The sequence below is a fragment of the Tursiops truncatus genome, chromosome 18 (genome assembly GCF_011762595.2).
Source record: "Tursiops truncatus isolate mTurTru1 chromosome 18, mTurTru1.mat.Y, whole genome shotgun sequence".
Classification (NCBI taxonomy): domain Eukaryota; kingdom Metazoa; phylum Chordata; class Mammalia; order Artiodactyla; family Delphinidae; genus Tursiops; species Tursiops truncatus.
In genome coordinates this window covers 11,964,171-11,980,683 of record NC_047051.1, presented here as the reverse complement: position 1 = coordinate 11,980,683, position 16,513 = coordinate 11,964,171, and the positions used below count along the sequence as shown (strand labels likewise).

The window sequence follows — 16,513 nt, the reverse complement described above, 5'->3', positions numbered from 1 at the left end:
AAGTAACAAGACCATTTAAATAGACAAAAACAAAAACAGTTTTGAACATGCAAAACTCAAAGAATACTGTACACACAAGTACTTTCTGAGGAATCTGCTAAGGATGAGCATATCCAGCCCAGAGATAATTGGGGAAACTTGGCAAAAGATGATGAGAATTTAATATATTTTAAGTGTAGAGCTAATATTAAAGCATAGTTGGGGACATGGGGGAAGAATAATATGTAAAGGCAATATGATCTGACACAGTAGAAAGAATGTAACTGAAAATGAGATGAGAGAAAATAAGATCATTGACTCTCATAGGTAGTTGGTGGGTATCAAAGGATACCATTTTAAACTGGCAGACAAAATACTAAAAAGGTTAACTAAGAGGTTAACTTATGGTGTTGTGGTTGGGAAAGGTGCTTGGTATGATTTCAGTCTTCTTATATTTATTGAGATTTGCTTTATGGTGTAGCATGTGAGATATCCTGGTGAATGTTCCATGTGCACTTGAAAAGAATGTGTATTCTGCTGCTTTTGGATGGAATTTCTATGTATACCTATTAAGTCCATCTAATCTAATGTGTCACTTAAAGCCAGTGTTTCCTTATTGATTTTCTGTTTGGATGATCTGTCCATCAATGTAAGTGGGATGTTAAAGTCCCCTACTATTATTGGGTTACTGTCAATTTCTCCCTTTATGTCTGTTAATATTTGCTTTCTGTATTCAGGTGCTCCTATTTATAATTCTTTTGTCTTCTTCTTGGATCAATTCTTTTACGATTATGTAATGTCCTTCTTTGTCTCTTGTCATAGTCTTTTATTATTTATAATAATTTTTACTAATAATTAAATGTAACTTTATTTAATTTTAGCTTGTTTGTTGCTAGTATATATGGAAATGCAAGTGATTTTTGTGCATTGATCTCCTAAACTAATTTATTAATAGCTTCTTTGTAGATTTCATCAAATTCTCTACATCTTTTTGTGTGTGAATAGAGGCCATTTTACTTCTTCCTTTCCAATCTGGATAACTTTCTTTTTGTTGCCTTATGCCAGTTAACTAAACCTCTAGAACAATGTTAAATAAAAGTTGTGAGAATTGACATCCTTATTTTGTTCCTGATCTTAGGGGGAAAGCATTCAGTCTTTCACCATTAAATATAACTGTAGGTTTTGTGTAGGTGTCCTTTTCCATATTGAAGAGGTTCTCATCTATTCCTAGTATGGTGAGAAACAGCATGGATCAATGGGTGTTGGATTTTGTCAGATGTTTTTCCTGGGTCTATTTAAACGATTATATGGGCTTTTTACAAATATTATTATTATTATTATTATTTATTTATTTATTTTTGGCTGTGTTGGGTCTTCGTTTCTGTGCGAGGGCTTTCTCTAGTTGCGGCAAGCGGGGGCCACTCTTCATCGCGGTGCGCGGGCCTCTCACTATCGCGGCCTCTCTTGTTGCGGAGCACAGGCTCCAGATGCGCAGGCTCAGTAATTGTGGCTCACGGGCCTAGTTGCTCCACGGCATGTGAGGTCTTCCCAGACCAGGGCTCGAACCCATGTCCCCTTCATTGGCAGGCAGACTCTCAACCACTGTGCCACCAGGGAAGCCCCATAAATATAGAATTTAATGTATAAGTAGACTGATTTGGAGCCAACACAGTTCACTCTGTTGGTGAATTATGCCTTCCTAGTTATATTTGTACAATTATATTGAATATGAAAAAACATAAAGGGGAAACATGACATTTACTTTTGTATTATATGTTCCGTAATTGGGAGGTGGGGTGGAAATAGAACATATTCTTTTGCCAGTCCTTCACTCCTGCTTCCTGGGATCACTCCCCCAATAACTTTAAATCTAAATTCAAGATGATTGCATCATTCTAGGTGTCTTCATCCATCATTTATTGAACATCTGAATTGGACACCCAAGCCACTAGAAATCTTCTATTTACCATCTCTTACTGTAGCTATTTTGTTGACAGTCAGTTACAAGCTCACTGGTTTTGGGAGAACATTTCCTGTGGTTACATGAAGTCCGTATTTTCTTGCTAGCTGGTGACTGGGGACCACTCTCAGCCTTTAAAAGCTAAACACAGTTCTTTGCCATGTGGATCCATAGGCAGTTCACAACATGGCTATTTGCTTTGTTCCAGCCCAGGAGGAGAGCCCTGCTGAAGCTCTGGATCTCTTTGACTTCTGTCTACGACCTCTACATACTCTTTTAAAGGGGCTAACCTGATTAGGTCAAGCCAACCCACACTCAACAAGTGGGAATTATATTGCGTGTGCACACAAAGAGGCAGAAATCTTGAGACGCATCTTAGAATTTTTCCTACCAGAAGTTCTTTTTTTAAAAAAAATTACTTATTTTTTATTTTATTTATTTTTAGCTGCGATGGGTCTTTGTTGCTGCGTGTGGACCTTCTCTAGTTGCAGCTAGTGGGGGCTACTCTTCGTTGCGGTGCACGGGCTTCTCATTACGGTGGCTTCTCTTGTTGCGGAGCATGGGCTCTAGGTGTGCGGGCTTCCGTAGTCGTGGTACACGGGCTCAGTAGTTGTGGCTCGCGGGCTCTAGAGCGCAGGCTCAGTAGTTGTGGTGCACATGCTTAGTTGCTCTGCGTCATGTGGGATCTTCCCGGACCAAGGCTGAACCTGTGTCCCCTGCATTGGCAGGCAGATTCTTAACCACTGTGCCACCAGGGAAGTTCCCGAGAGGTTCTTGTATTTACCTTTTAAAAAACTTATGTTGGTTTTATTCTGTTGTTTTCTTTTTAACTTCTGGTATTAGATGTTTAGCTCATTGGTTTTCTAATGTATTTTCTAAAATTCATTATAATTTCTTCTTTGGACAATGTATTATTGAAAGTATATTTGAAAATTTAAAAAAGTATGAGTTTTTAAATTAATTTCCCTTTAATTACTCATTTCTTTCTTAAACGCATTGTAGAAGAGAATATTGACTGTATGATATCAATACTTGGCAATTTGTGAATTTTTTTTCCATTTTCTTATTATAATTCTGTCAATTCTTGCCGTATATTATTGAGATCATGTTATTTTGTTTATACCAACTCGGAACCAATGTATGTTCTTGATCAATTAAATCTTCTATCACTGTGTAAGAACTCTTCATCACTAGAAACTTTTAGCTAAAACATTTCCATCAGTGATCAATATATAACCTTATTTTATTTGTGTTTCTGTTAAAATACACCTTATTTAATACATACTGTTGAAGCATTAACATTGAATTCAAGCTAACAGCACTGTAACCCGTGACTGAATGAAGCCTACTTAACACATGGTTCTTATCCAAAGACACGTCACAGCCTTCTTGCACTTAGGGACACTAGGCAGCACTTAAGCACTATGCTCGGGGGACATTTTCAACAGCAAAATCACCAACAGAAAGCACAGAAATGAGGAAAATGTGGTACTATCAATAAATAGACTGTGAAAAGGACACATGTTTACACTATGAGAGCTGAAATTAGACAGAGGGTCACTCTACTTGACTTCAGCTGGGAACATGTGTGCAGAAACTCAAATATTTTGCCACTCTGTGCATGTCCACAAGTGACCATGAAAGTGCTGCAAATATTGATTTTGGGTTACAAACAAATTTTAGCAAGTAGGCGAATTTGCAAATACGAATTCTTGAACATCGGGGATCCACTGTAATTGGTCCTTTTTTCTTTTAAAGTCTTATGCTTCAGTTTTGCTGCTCTGAAGTTTCACTGTAGCAGTTTATGTGTGGATTTCATTTATTTGCATTTTTGACACCTTCGGCTTCATAAATCTGGGCTTAATACCTCTAATCAGTTCTTTAAAAAGCTAAGCCATATCTTCTTCAAATATTCCCTTTCCCATTCTCTTTCTGAGACTCTATTTAGATGTATTTTTAAAAACTTTTTACTAAATTATTATTTATAACTCAACTATTAGTATCTTTCATCTCTTCATTTCTCTATATTGCATTGTGGGTTAATTCTTTGGATCTAATTTCCAGTTTGTTAAATATTTCTGTAGTTGTACAAATTTGCTGAACAAGCCATTGCTCTGGGTTTTTAAAAATATTTATTTATTTATTATTTATTTAGGCTGTGCTCGGCTTAGTTGTGGCACATGGGATCTTCGCTGTGGCGTGCGGGCTCTTTAGTTGTGGCATGTGGGTTCCTAGTTGCGGCATGTGGACCCTTAGTTGCAGCTTGCATGTGGGATCTAGTTCTCTGACCAGGGATCGAACCTGGGCCACCTGCACTGGGAGCACAGAGTCTTACCCACTGGTCCACCAGGGAAGTCCCTACTCAGATTTTAATTTCAGTTATTTTATTTATAATTTTCATAACTTACTCTTGTTACTTTTCTTTGAAATATTCTTGGTTCTTTTAAAATAATACCCTACTCTTTGCTTGCAACCTGTATCCTTTCTTCCATACATATATATTTTTTTATAGTCCATGTTAGATAACTCCACTGTCAGAAATCGTTTTGATTCTGATTCTATTTTCTTCTTTTTCTAGTTCATACTCATGATGCCTTCTTTACTGATATATTTTGTGATTTTTTTTTTTAACCATAAGCCTATATTCTTTGGAAGTTTATAAGTGGAGATCTTTTGAGGCCTAGGTTAAAGATGGGTTTCTTCAATGAGGATTTAGTTTATTTCTCCTAAGTTCCTGGGGACCATTTTTAAGAGAATCGAGAACTTGAAGGCTTTTGAGGCCCCCAGGAAGTATGACTTTAGGCTGCAAACCTACATGAGGCCTAGCTTGTGTATCTAAATTCTTAGAGAATAATTTCCTCCTCTGTCCTCAGCCCATCTCTTGCTCCTTGAACAAGCTGCTTCCCACTCAGTCTTCATAAGCCTATTTCTTCTGCTTGGAATCATACTCTTCCACCCTGCTGCTGGGTAGCTTCAGGTCTCTTCTTAAATGTTACTTCCTTAGGGAAGGCAAGCTCTCTCTGAAGCCCTTTGTTCTTTTCCTTCACGGTACTTAGTGATACTGGGATTAAGTAATTATTTGTGTAAATTTCATTTGCCATCCTACTCCCTACAGACTGTCAATGCCACGGGAAGAGGATATTTGCAATTCTACCTCATGGTTGTATTGTTCCCGCCTAGCACGGTGCCTGGCACATTGGAGACACTCGAAAATTATCTATTGGATGAATGGATGAAGGAATGAAAACTTGAAAGTGATCTATCAGTATAAATATACCTATGACCTCGAAATAGCAACAAAGTCAAGGATATAATTCTAGATGTAAAAAGGTGAATTTCAGCGATCACTGGATCTCTAGATATTTATTTGCCGTTAGAGAACATGTTTTTTATTTGCTGTAGCTAACATGGCCTGCTGTGATCATGTTCTATTGAAAGCTTTTATCCACTATCAAGATGAGATGAGGGTGTGGTGTTAATCAGACTGACAGGAGGCTGGAGGGATCGCTCTCGTGTCGTGGTGACATAACGTGTCTGAAGGGATCCCACTCAGCAGGTTAGAAAGGTGGATCAAATAACAACACACAATTTAAGAAGGAAAATACAGAGCACTGAACTTAGGCCCCCCAAATCTAATTGAACAAATACAGAATAAGGGGCCTTAAGAGCCAAACATGTGAAAGGCATGGAGATTTTAATTGACTGAATGAGTCAATAGTGCAGCATGCCTGCCAGGGAGGCTGATGTGATGTTCGGTTCCTTTAACAGAAGCAGTGTGTTGAGGACAATTGAAGTCGTGGAGCTTCCCCAGTGAGACCACCGTTGCCATCCGGGTCCAGTTCTGAGAGGCAGATATTGAGGGAGGTTTTGACAGCTGCGCACCACTGACATTTCCAAGCCGTGTCATATGAGAAGCAGCTGAAGGGCTGGGGGTTCCTAGGAAATGCAGAGTAGAATTTGGTAGAATACAATAGGGCTGTCAAGGAGATGGCAGGGCCATTCGATTTGTCCCCTGTAGATCCAAACAGAAGAGCCAGAACCACCAGGCAAGGTTGAGGAAAGTGGCTCTGGGTTTAATTTGCAGCGCTGCTTGGCAGGGGACTGGGCTGTGCTGAGTCCCTCTCTACTAAAGGAAATCACACGTAGGAAAAGGAGAAATGAGCTTTGGGAAGCTCTCTGTCAGCTTAGGGAGGGTCTCTCGGGGTGGTAGAGTCCCTTGCTCCTTTGTGTAGGTCCATAGCCTTTTGTAGTTTGGACCCTCATCATGTCTGGAACGCCAAGCCAGAGAGAAATGGCCAGTTAAAAATTTAGAGATCTCGTTCACTATTTCTAGAATCCCCTGATCTAGCCTAACTCTCAGACGGTAATCTCATTTCTCTCCACTGTGTCACATGTGCCACCTTCAGAAGCAGCAGAGTGGAGGCTGAAAGGCCACTTGTGGTGGCGGGGATTCACACACGGGGTGAAAACTGGACCGGCTGTTGCAAGGGCCCTCATCAGGGAGTTTCTTTCATTCTGGAAGAAGGCAGAAGTGTTCTGTAATTAGAGGCAATTAGGAAATGCTGTGGGAAATGCCATAAGGAGCCTTTACCATACGGGAAGAAATACAAAGGAAAATTAAAATGACAATCATATTCTATAAAACTGTTTCTCACAGTTGTGGTGGGCACTAAATATGCTTGGTACTCTAGCCCAGTAGCACTGCATGCCCTTGGTCCCAGAGGAGGACTGAAGAGACGGGACACAGTAAATTCCCCCTCCTAGAGGGAAAAGCAGGAAGTGCATCTCTTACTGCTAACATCCCTTATTCTGTAATTCTCTTTGAATCTGCATAATTGAGTACAGGTTCTAAGAAGAAGCCAATAAAGGCACCTGAAAAGAGGTATGTGGTCAACTAAAAGTTATTATTCTTTTTTCTTTAAGAATTAAATTTTTTTTTTTTAAATTTTTGTCTTCGCGGCATGTGGGATCTTATTTCCCCCACCAGGGATCGAACCTGCACCCCCTGGTTGGAAGGGCAGAGTCTTAACCACTGGACCACCAGAGAAGTTCCTAAAAATTATTACTCTTTAGTTTTCTTTATCTTCCCTGGTTTTATCTGAAAACTTAATTTCAGGGAAAAAAACACCCTTTAGATAAGATTGTCCATCAACTTTGTGGACGAGCATGAGGTGCAAATGTTCTCATGAAAACGTTTAGCTCAGAGCAGACACACCTGATGGTAACCATCACTACAGCACAACAGCAAGAGTTGTTCTCACTGTTATGAAATAATAAATCCATTGGTTAAAAGGCTGCATTTTTTCAAAAGAGATTACATTTCACATTAGAATTTGGTATTGCTTTATAAGCATATGGGCATAGCAATTGGAAAAGTGACTTGAATTTTTTTTTTTTTTTTTTTTTTTTGCGGTACGCGGGCCTCTCACTGTTGTGGCCTCTCTCGTTGCGGAGCACAGGCTCCGGACGCGCAAGCTTAGCTGCCACGGCTCACAGGCCCAGCCGCTCCGCGGCATGTGGGATCCTCCCGGACCGGGGCACGAACCTGTGTCCCCTGCATCGGCAGGCAGACTCTCAACCACTGCACCACCAGGGAAGCCCAGTGACTTGAATTTTAAAACATAGGAATTTAAAGAAATGGAGTTGGGCTCGAGATTTATTAGCTACATGACTATGGGCAAATGAGGTAAACTCCCTCTGCCTAAATTCCTTTATCTGTTAGGTGAGGATAGTAATGCCTACCTTGAATGGTTCTTACAAGGATGAAATAAGAAAATGTACAAAAGCCCCCAGCACAGCAAAAAGCAAGCGCTCAGTTAACAGGAGCCACCGACAGAACAGTGTCCAAGCCGTTGTCATCTTGCAGGGTGCAGAGCTGCAGCTGCTTCGAGCAGCAATTGGGGTACACAGCTTAAAAAGAGTTAGCTTTGGGGAGTTAGAGTGAGACCTCTGTTTCCTTCATATTTTCATGGAGAAAAGGGTCAGTCACTTCTCTGGTCAGTATCCTTGTGATGTACTGGAAGTAACGTCAGTTTTTGAAAATTATTTGAACTAGGAGTTTCCTGATTAAATTTCACTTCAATTAGGAATTATTATTGAATAGCAGTTAGATTTGCCAAAGACTACCCTGGAAATAATTTAGGCACTTCTGTAGTTACTTCTGTCAGGTCACTGGGAGTCATTTGTTACCATCCTCCTGTCCTGGCTAAATGATATGACCATGGTATATTGGCTGGTGGGTACTATTCAGTGTGCCCACCTAGTTATCAGTTGCCCTTTGGTGTCCTGAAAGCGTTAATGATGCCCAACTATTTCTAGTGAGAGCACATTGCAGCTGGGAGAATCAAACTCAAAGGTGTTTCTTTGGACAGTATCTGCATATCCCAGAGAGAAGACCTAGGAAAGAGGTAAGATACAGTTGAGCTACTTAAAGTGCTTAAGAAATGACCCTGACAGAATATCCATAGGGGCAAGGAGATGGAATATATTTCTTGGTTTAGCATATTGGCAGAAATCAGTTGGCATCTGTCACAGGAAAGATAAACAGAAGCTTTGATTTCCCTTCTCAAAATACCCTTGGCTTCTTTCTCTGCACTTACCCCTTGGCCCTCATTCTGATTAGAATTTGAAGGAACAGGCTTAGTACTTTGCATTTAGTTAATTTGGTGAGTTCTCTGTACTCTCATCCCTGGGCTATTCAGTAGTTCAAAAATAAATACTGCAGCACTTGTTGAATATGTAACATGCATCTCTTTTGAGCTGCCTTTTATAACAAAGGGTAGTTAGTTAGTATTTACATAATACTTTTAAAGTACTTCAGAATAGCTCTTATTAATAATAACTAGTCAAATACATAATGGCTCAGCTGACAAGAGAAAAAATTTTGATTTTCTATTGAAAAGTGTAAGCTCAGGAAGAGAGAGATGCACGTGTATTTGTGTATGTACAGTATTTGGGACAAATACATGTCTCAAGGGACAGTCAGGTTAACTGGACCAAAATTCAGGCTGCCCACTGAACCAGGCTAAGGTTCGCCAGAAGTCTGCGACTTGATTCTTGGACTTCCGTGCAAAAACTGGCGGAAGCTGTGAGCAGCCTGAGCTTTGAGAACATTCCTGCCCCCTGGGGTGTGTGTGTGGCGGAGGCTTATGTGAGCTCATGGGGCTTTCCAGCGCTGACCGCCAGCCTTGGGAGGCACGAGGGGTCCAGTAGCGAAACTTGGCCTTTAAGTTATCAAGGGCCTGTTGTGACATATATTCAGCTCCAAGCAGAGATCACTGTTTCAAAGGGTGACTCAAGTCTGGGGGTCAAGTGGAGATGATGGGCGGGATCTATGAGCAGATCTGGCCCATCCCAATTAGGGGGCCTTAGGGTGACACTAGTGCGGGTAGGTTGGGAGGGTCTGGGGATGGTCCTCCCAGGAGGTGCTGCATGGATGTGTCCTGGGTGAGAAGTGATGACAGGGCCATCACGTTGGCTTTCATGATTCTGGGAAAGGTGTCAAACCATGAGGTCACATCGAAGTGTGTGTACAGTGGCGGGGGGTGGGGGGGAGGAACTGTTTCCCTTGCCTCCCCTTAGGGAGGGGGTCTCACGGCTCGGCCACACCTCACGTCTCTGCCTTGCACGTTTCCTGGTTCAGACCCGGTCCACGTTCTCTCTGCCTGTCCCCAGGTCCACCACCGACCGGCCCCAATCTCCAGACAACCACTCCCGGGGCCTGGGGAGGTCAGGGGGTTTGCTCCAGCCAGATGCACTGAGGTCGCGGCGGCGGGAGAGGGCGAGGGGAGGAGGAGGCCCGGGGCGCAGCCGTGGTGGGCGCGCTCTGCCCAGAGGGGCGGGGGCGCCGGGCGCGCACGCGGAGGAGGCGGAGGGAGCGGGGGTGGGCGGGGGAGCGAGTGCGCCACTAGAGCAGGGAGCGCGCCCGCAGCCGCCGCCGCCGCCGCCGCCCTCCTCCGGAGAGAGGCAGGAGTGAGGCTGTGCGAAGCGCCGCATTTCGATGAGTAGCGGCCGAGGCGCGTCCCTCCGCTAGCGGCTGCAGCCCAGACGCCCGCGGTCCAGCAGCGGCCGCCGCCCAGTCCCGGCCCCGCCGCCGCCCCACAGCCCCGCGGTCAGGCCGCACCCAGCCCCGCGAAGACAGCACCAGGAGGCGGCCCCGAGCGCGGCCACAAAGACCCCCGGCGGCGTCTCTCCGCAGACCGGTGCGTGGTTTGCTTTCGCCGGGGAAGGGAGCCGAGGGGCGGGCCGGCCGGGAGGCCCCTCCGGGGGCCCGACAGCGCCGACTCCTCCCGCAACCGCGGGGTCCAGGGGAGCGCGGGCGCGGAGGGCAGGCGGGCGCCCCCTCGGCCGCCGCCGCCCTTCCCGCCGTTCCTCGAAAGGAGCTGCCCGGCCGCGGCCGGGGGCGGTGTGTGCAGGCGGCCCTGGGGCTGCTGGCACCTGCCTCTTTTGTCTGGTGCCACCGGGCTGAAAACGGGGAGTCGGGCGAGCGGGGCCCCCATTCTCTCGGCCGCCTTGTTAGTGGAGATGGAGAGCTAGGGCGGAGGAGCTGGGCCAGGTGTTTGTCATTGTCAGAACTGGCCGCGGAGTGAGGACCAAGTGTGCGCCCAGAAGGAGTGGTCGGGTCGGGCCTCTTATTGTGTGCGTGCTTCCCCGTGGGCCCGGGAGGGTGGTGTGTGCCTGAGGACGGGGCGATCTGTGCGCGGGGGCTGACTGCAGTGTGGGTGCTGCAAGCACGTTTGCGGGGCCTCGAGTTCCCTTGGGGACAGCGTGGCTGCCCCGTGTGCAAATTAGTACCTGCAGTGCTAACAGCCTGCGGAGAGGAAATGGCATTTCCCTCCTAGCGGGGAAACGCACGCCCAGCCCCGCACGGCCCCCCACAAAAGAGGCCGCTGCTGAAAACCGGGTCTGCTCGGAATCGCTGCTGCATTGGGCCAGGAGGTGCTTGCAGGAGATGGAGCGGTTGAAAGGTTTCATTCAGGCCGGCTTGCTCTCCCCGCCTCTATGAATGTGTGTCCAGATTCTGGTGCACACGCGTTCAGCGGCCACACGGCAGGGTGTTCCATGAATACGTTTTATGAATGTTCCTAAATATATCTCTTTTCGCCGGGAAAGTAGGACGGCCTTTTAAGTAGGAAATGTCATATGAATGCGGGTCAGAAGGAATTTAAGAGAGGTTATATGTAGGAACAGTGTAGAAGGTATGCACACATCCTGTGGTATCTGTGTCCGGGGTGGTGCGTGCACACTGAAGGTGTGTTTGCCTCTTCGTGCGTGCCTGGCCATCCACCTACATCCTAATCCCACTGGCAAAATGTGCCTTGGGACCTCCAGGTCTAGCATCTATTTAGATGTGGTAGCGTTTATGCCAAATTATTTCTTGGTGTGTGTGTAATCTCCAAAACAGGAACTCGTGTGCTCATCTAGAGAAGGATGAACACACAGTTTCTTCAAAATGGTGAGAAATCCCATAGAGAGCAGTCGAAGAAGCTGATTTCTTGGCCTGGCAGTGTTTATAGGAAAATCTCTGATAAGACCCAGGCCGGGTCTTCCCCACCCAAGCCTCTGGGACCTCTGTGGCTTAGGTGGTGCAGTTACCTCCTCGGTCCCAGGACACATGTGTGCCCAGGGCCTTAGCCATCTATGGCCTGTGAACGCGTGGCTGTGCCCTTTAGCCAGCTTCCTTGCAGAAAGTGGGGACCTGTGGAAGCCCAGTGAATCTTCTTCAGGAGCTCTTGATTCGAATATATGACTAAGCCAGTGGAATTGCTGAGCCAGCCAAGCAAGGGAAAGAATACCTATTTTGAAGCCACACATAATATCTGGAACACGAAGCTGTCTGGTGTGGTTTTCGACATTCATTTAGTGGTAGCTGTAGCCTTGAGAATGATTTCACTTTGAGTGTGGTTTTTCTTTGTCACCCACATCGTTGCCTACTCTGGGGCAGACTCAGTGAAGGGAAGTAAAAGATGTGGGCCCTGCTGTGGTTGGACACATGATCCAGTTTGGAGAAATATACAAATAAAATCAACTTTTCTCTATTTTAAATTGATCTTTTTTTTTTCTCCCCCAATTGGGGTGGAATTGTTGGTTCTAGAAGCCCGTTCCCTCAAGGGAATTCCAACAATTGCTAAATAATTTGACCTTTGCCGATTGCGAATCAACAAGAGCCCCTTGGAATTAGATTTGCACTCTGGTGACACAGTTGTGCCCTCCTTTCTGCATGTCCTGCACGTTTTCTTTTGGTTTATTTGGATTTGGAAGGAAATGCCTAGGGTTGGAAGAATGATCACTGCATATAAAAAATAAAACCTTCAACAGCCAATCTGACCTTTATACTTTACGAAGTTTGAAGAGTCTAGTGAGGTGGCATGGGTTTTTGAGTACTGGCAGCATCATCCCCCCAACACACACATCCCTTTTGGAAGACAAAAGAACTCCTTTTAAAAACAGAGTAGGAGCAGTTATGATATCATGGGCAAAATATTGGCTCTGTTAATTAATAGCTCTCTGAAGGATTAGATATCAACTAATAATTGTTTTAAAGTTATCTAACTTCAAAATCAATGCAACCACTTCATACCTACCTATATATGGTATATTTTTTCTGGAAAATGCAAATTTAGACTAAAAGTGAAGTTATTGAGTGGCATGAGGCGGTTTTCATATTTGGAGGAAAAAAAATACACAAAACTAATAATCACTCCAGATTGAATCCCAGCCCACTGCTCCCTCCCCCAAGCAGGGTCAGCTGTAGAATCATGAGCAGGTGAAAACGTTGATGGCCTGGAGACCACTGCCTGGTCTCTGTGCACACAACGTCTTTGGCAGTTAAGTGGCCTGCCCAAGGTCACAGAGCTAGTGAGGAGTGAGGGCTTTAAACACCTTACTTTACATGTCATGATGGGCCAATCCCAGGGGGTCTAGGCCTCTAGGACAGAGTGCACAAGTCGGAAAGGAGGGAGTGCCAGCTTCAGAGGCAGTTGGAGTGAATCTGGGTTCAAGTCCCAAGGCCCTCAGTTCTGTCTTTGGGACCCTGGATACATCCTGCACTCATCCTCAGTCACAATAATACCCCCTCCCTCACTGGACTGGCAGGAGGTTTAGAGGGAGCTCTTAGCATGTTACACAGCAGTTGATCGCCACGTAACATTGTCAGGCACGTCATAGACATTCAATAAATGTGAGCTTTTTCCACTCCACTCATTTCAGGTGTGCACAGTCTCTAGCAGTGCATGAAGCTTTTGAGCATGAATTTGTAGCCATTCTGAATGGCTCAGAGGTCAGTTGACTGAGGGTGAAGGAAAGGTCAGGGAAGCTTGGCAGTACTTTGGGCTGGTTTGGACTGACCTTCGGAAAGGTGACATCGTCTGTGTGGTAGGATTTGGGGAGCACTTGTAAGGTTCTTGCCCCCAGTTTTCCATTTCCCTTAAACTCTTATTTCAATATGCCTGAAACTTTGTACTTGAAACTTCTTTCCTTTGAATGTTGAGGTTTTCCCACTTTCTAGATTACCCTGTTTAAAACACGGATCCCCTGTGAGGGGCAACAGCACAAGCCCTTATCAGCTAACCCCTGAGCAAGGATTAATTGATCCCACAGGCAGCAGCTGATGACAGGCCTCCATGGAAAGTCAAATGGGGACGTAGGGGCACAGGTGTACCTTTTAGAAGGTCATGAGCTGGAAATCTGTGGCGGGGGTGGGGCTGGGGGAAGCTCACCTGGAGCCTCTCTTACCGGAGGGAGAGATTCTGTTCCTACTAGGTCTTTTTGTGACAAAGTCAGGAACAGAAAGGCAGATTTTATTAACAAAAATATTAATACTTATCACAGGGTAGACATTACCCTAAGTGCTTTATGTGTTTTAACTTACTTAATAGCTGATGTTAACTAGGAGGTAGGTACTGTTATCTTTTCCGTGTGTGATTCAGGAAATCGAGGCTTAAAGACGTTGAACAAGTAGATTTCTCAAGGTTACGCAGCTCATACGGGGTCAAGTCTCGGTCAACATCTTCAAATCTCGATTTTCTCAACCACAGACAGAGAGAGCCTTAGTGGAAGGAAAGGCCAAGTGTCCCAAAGAAGGAACTTCCATTCCTTCTTCTTGTTCTTGTTGCTGTGCTGCTTCTCTTTTTCCTTCTTTTCTGCCCCTGCCTCCTTTCCTTTCTCCTCCCTCCCCCACCTTCCTTTTTCTTCTTTTTTTTAATCCACCTTATCTGAAGCATTAAATATAAGTAAATGAGTTATGGTGGGTCCACTTTTTAAGTAAATTTCAATTCAATATGTGAATCTGCTGGAAAATCTCTTTTAAGTTGGTAGAATCTACAGATTGTTTGCTCTTGGTCTAGCCATGGAGAGTACAAACACTAGGTAAAATGTTTACAATCTGACTCCTAAATGCTACCTGCCTTCTTTTGATTCCTGGTCCACCACCACCACTATATCTTGTATCTTTAGCCCTGTAGTGAAATGAAAGCTCATTTCCTACCTACCCTTGAAGTCAGGCAGACCTGGGGCGGAGTTCTTGATTCAGGCATTTCTCAACTGAATTACTTGGAGAAATTTAGGAGAATTTTTCTGTGCCTCAGTTTCTTCATCTGTAAATCGGGTTAACAATACTTTGAAAGGTTTGTTGTGACTGTTGGAAATAATAGCGGTTCAAAGCCTGACGTGCTAGGTGGTCAATGCGAACAGCCGTATTCTGACAAGACTGGGGTTGATTAATAAGCTGTTTCCACTGGGTCTGCCTCTTCTATTTTTTTGGTTTTTCTCTCCCAACTTGATAATTCATATTAAACATATCATCGATTATAGCAATATCTCCATCAGCTGCTCTCAAGCTGAGCCTTTCAAAGCAGGGTGCAAAAATAACATCTTTGTATGGCTGTTTGTGTTTCTGTGCCTCCCAGGTTCAACTTTAACTCCGTCATGTCCTTCGGCAGAGACATGGAGTTGGAGCACTTCGATGAAAGGGATAAGGCGCAGAGATACAGCCGAGGGTCGCGGGTGAACGGGCTGCCCAGCCCCACGCACAGCGCCCACTGCAGCTTCTACCGAACCCGCACCCTGCAGACCCTCAGCTCTGAGAAGAAGGCCAAGAAAGTTCGTTTCTATCGAAACGGAGATCGATACTTCAAAGGGATTGTGTATGCCATCTCCCCAGACCGGTTCCGATCTTTTGAGGCCCTGCTGGCTGATTTGACCCGAACTCTGTCGGATAACGTGAATTTGCCCCAGGGGGTGAGAACAATCTACACCATTGATGGGCTCAAGAAGATTTCCAGCCTGGACCAGCTGCTGGAAGGTGAGAGCTGGGAGATACCTCCCAAGTGACCCTAGGGCATATGGCTTCGGTTCCCACAGGTCCATATTATTCTCACCATCTTCTGCTTGATCTCTAAGAGACAGCATTCAGCCTTGTGGCTGTGATCCTTACTGTTCCACATGGTGGAGAGTTCACTTGTCTGTACAGTAGCGTAAAAAGAAAAAACCCCAACAAACCTAATGGTATTCGATCAGGTAGCTTATAATAATGGGCTGAGGGAAAAAGTGTCTTAATTGTACAGCATCCTCTCTATTGTTTCTCACACCCGTGCTATGTTAATTTTAAAAGTCCATTTTTATATCTTTAATCACATAGTTCTTATTTATTTCTAGCTGCAAATTGAACTTTTGCTACCACATGTGTGAAAGTACTTGAACTGAAAATAACTAATAGATCATGAAATTTTTGAGTTTTAAGGAATCTTAGATAGGTATCAAACCTTTTAATTTTAATCACTGGAGACTGAGGCCCCAAAATTCAAGTGACATGTGTCTGTGCGTACATGGTAAGATAGTGTTGTTGCTGGACCAAAAGTTAGATTTGCTGCCTGTTCTTTCCAATGTGACACATTTAAAATTTAAAATTATTTTAAGGTTTGACTGATTTTAAGTTTAAAAGGATTGTTGTCTTTCTGTGGTATTTGAGGAGTTAATCTGCTCAGTTTATTTTTGTTAAGTTTAACATAGGTTAATAGTGATTACCTATTTTAGACATTTCATGTGGAAATAGGACTATTTGGGTCCACGGATGAGGCCTGGTGTCTTGTGCAAGCAGAGTAGGTTGCCTCCTCTGGAATATATGTGTCTCAGGACTGACCCTGTTTGAACAGGGCGTGAGGTCCCTAATCACCTTAGAAATCATAATTGAAGTAAAATAACTTGGGAGAAAAATAACCGGGATTAAATTCATGCTGAGATGTAAATGAGGGTAGCCGGTCCTCTTTGGAGAGTAGATTTTTCTAAGTTGAGGTCTCAAGGTCCTCATGAAATATTAGTGCAAAGCAGCACGGGAAAGGAAGTTGGGAATGTGGGGAGAGCTTGATTTCACCCCGAGTTCATCTTTACTCCAGATGTATTTGCCCAGGCCCTGCAGTCTGTCTGGATCCTGGACGAATGCCATGCCCTGACTGCACACAGGCAAGCACTCTGGTCTTCCTTTGGAATCAGAGTTTGTACGTGATTCAAGGCTGAGGGCTTCTCTATCTTTCTCCCATTTCTCTTCCCTTGATCCCTTGGCAGGGATGCCAGTCCACT

General features: G+C 44.6%; 1 protein-coding gene across 3 annotated transcripts in view; it reads left to right on the top strand.

Moving 5' to 3' along the window:
* The first annotated feature begins 9,875 nt into the window (after nt 1-9,875).
* Nucleotides 9,876-16,513, top strand: part of DCLK1 (doublecortin like kinase 1) — a 325,943-nt gene continuing 319,305 nt past the window's right edge. The window contains exons 1-2 of one of the 3 annotated variants that reach the window (XM_033843538.2): nt 9,876-10,140; nt 14,845-15,239. In XM_033843538.2, the coding sequence (XP_033699429.1) occupies nt 14,864-15,239 (376 nt within the window). In that variant the 5' untranslated portion in view covers nt 9,876-10,140; nt 14,845-14,863. The remainder of the gene's footprint in view (nt 10,141-14,844; nt 15,240-16,513) is intronic. The other 2 variants (XM_073795058.1, XM_033843537.2) reach the window with 2 other exon arrangements.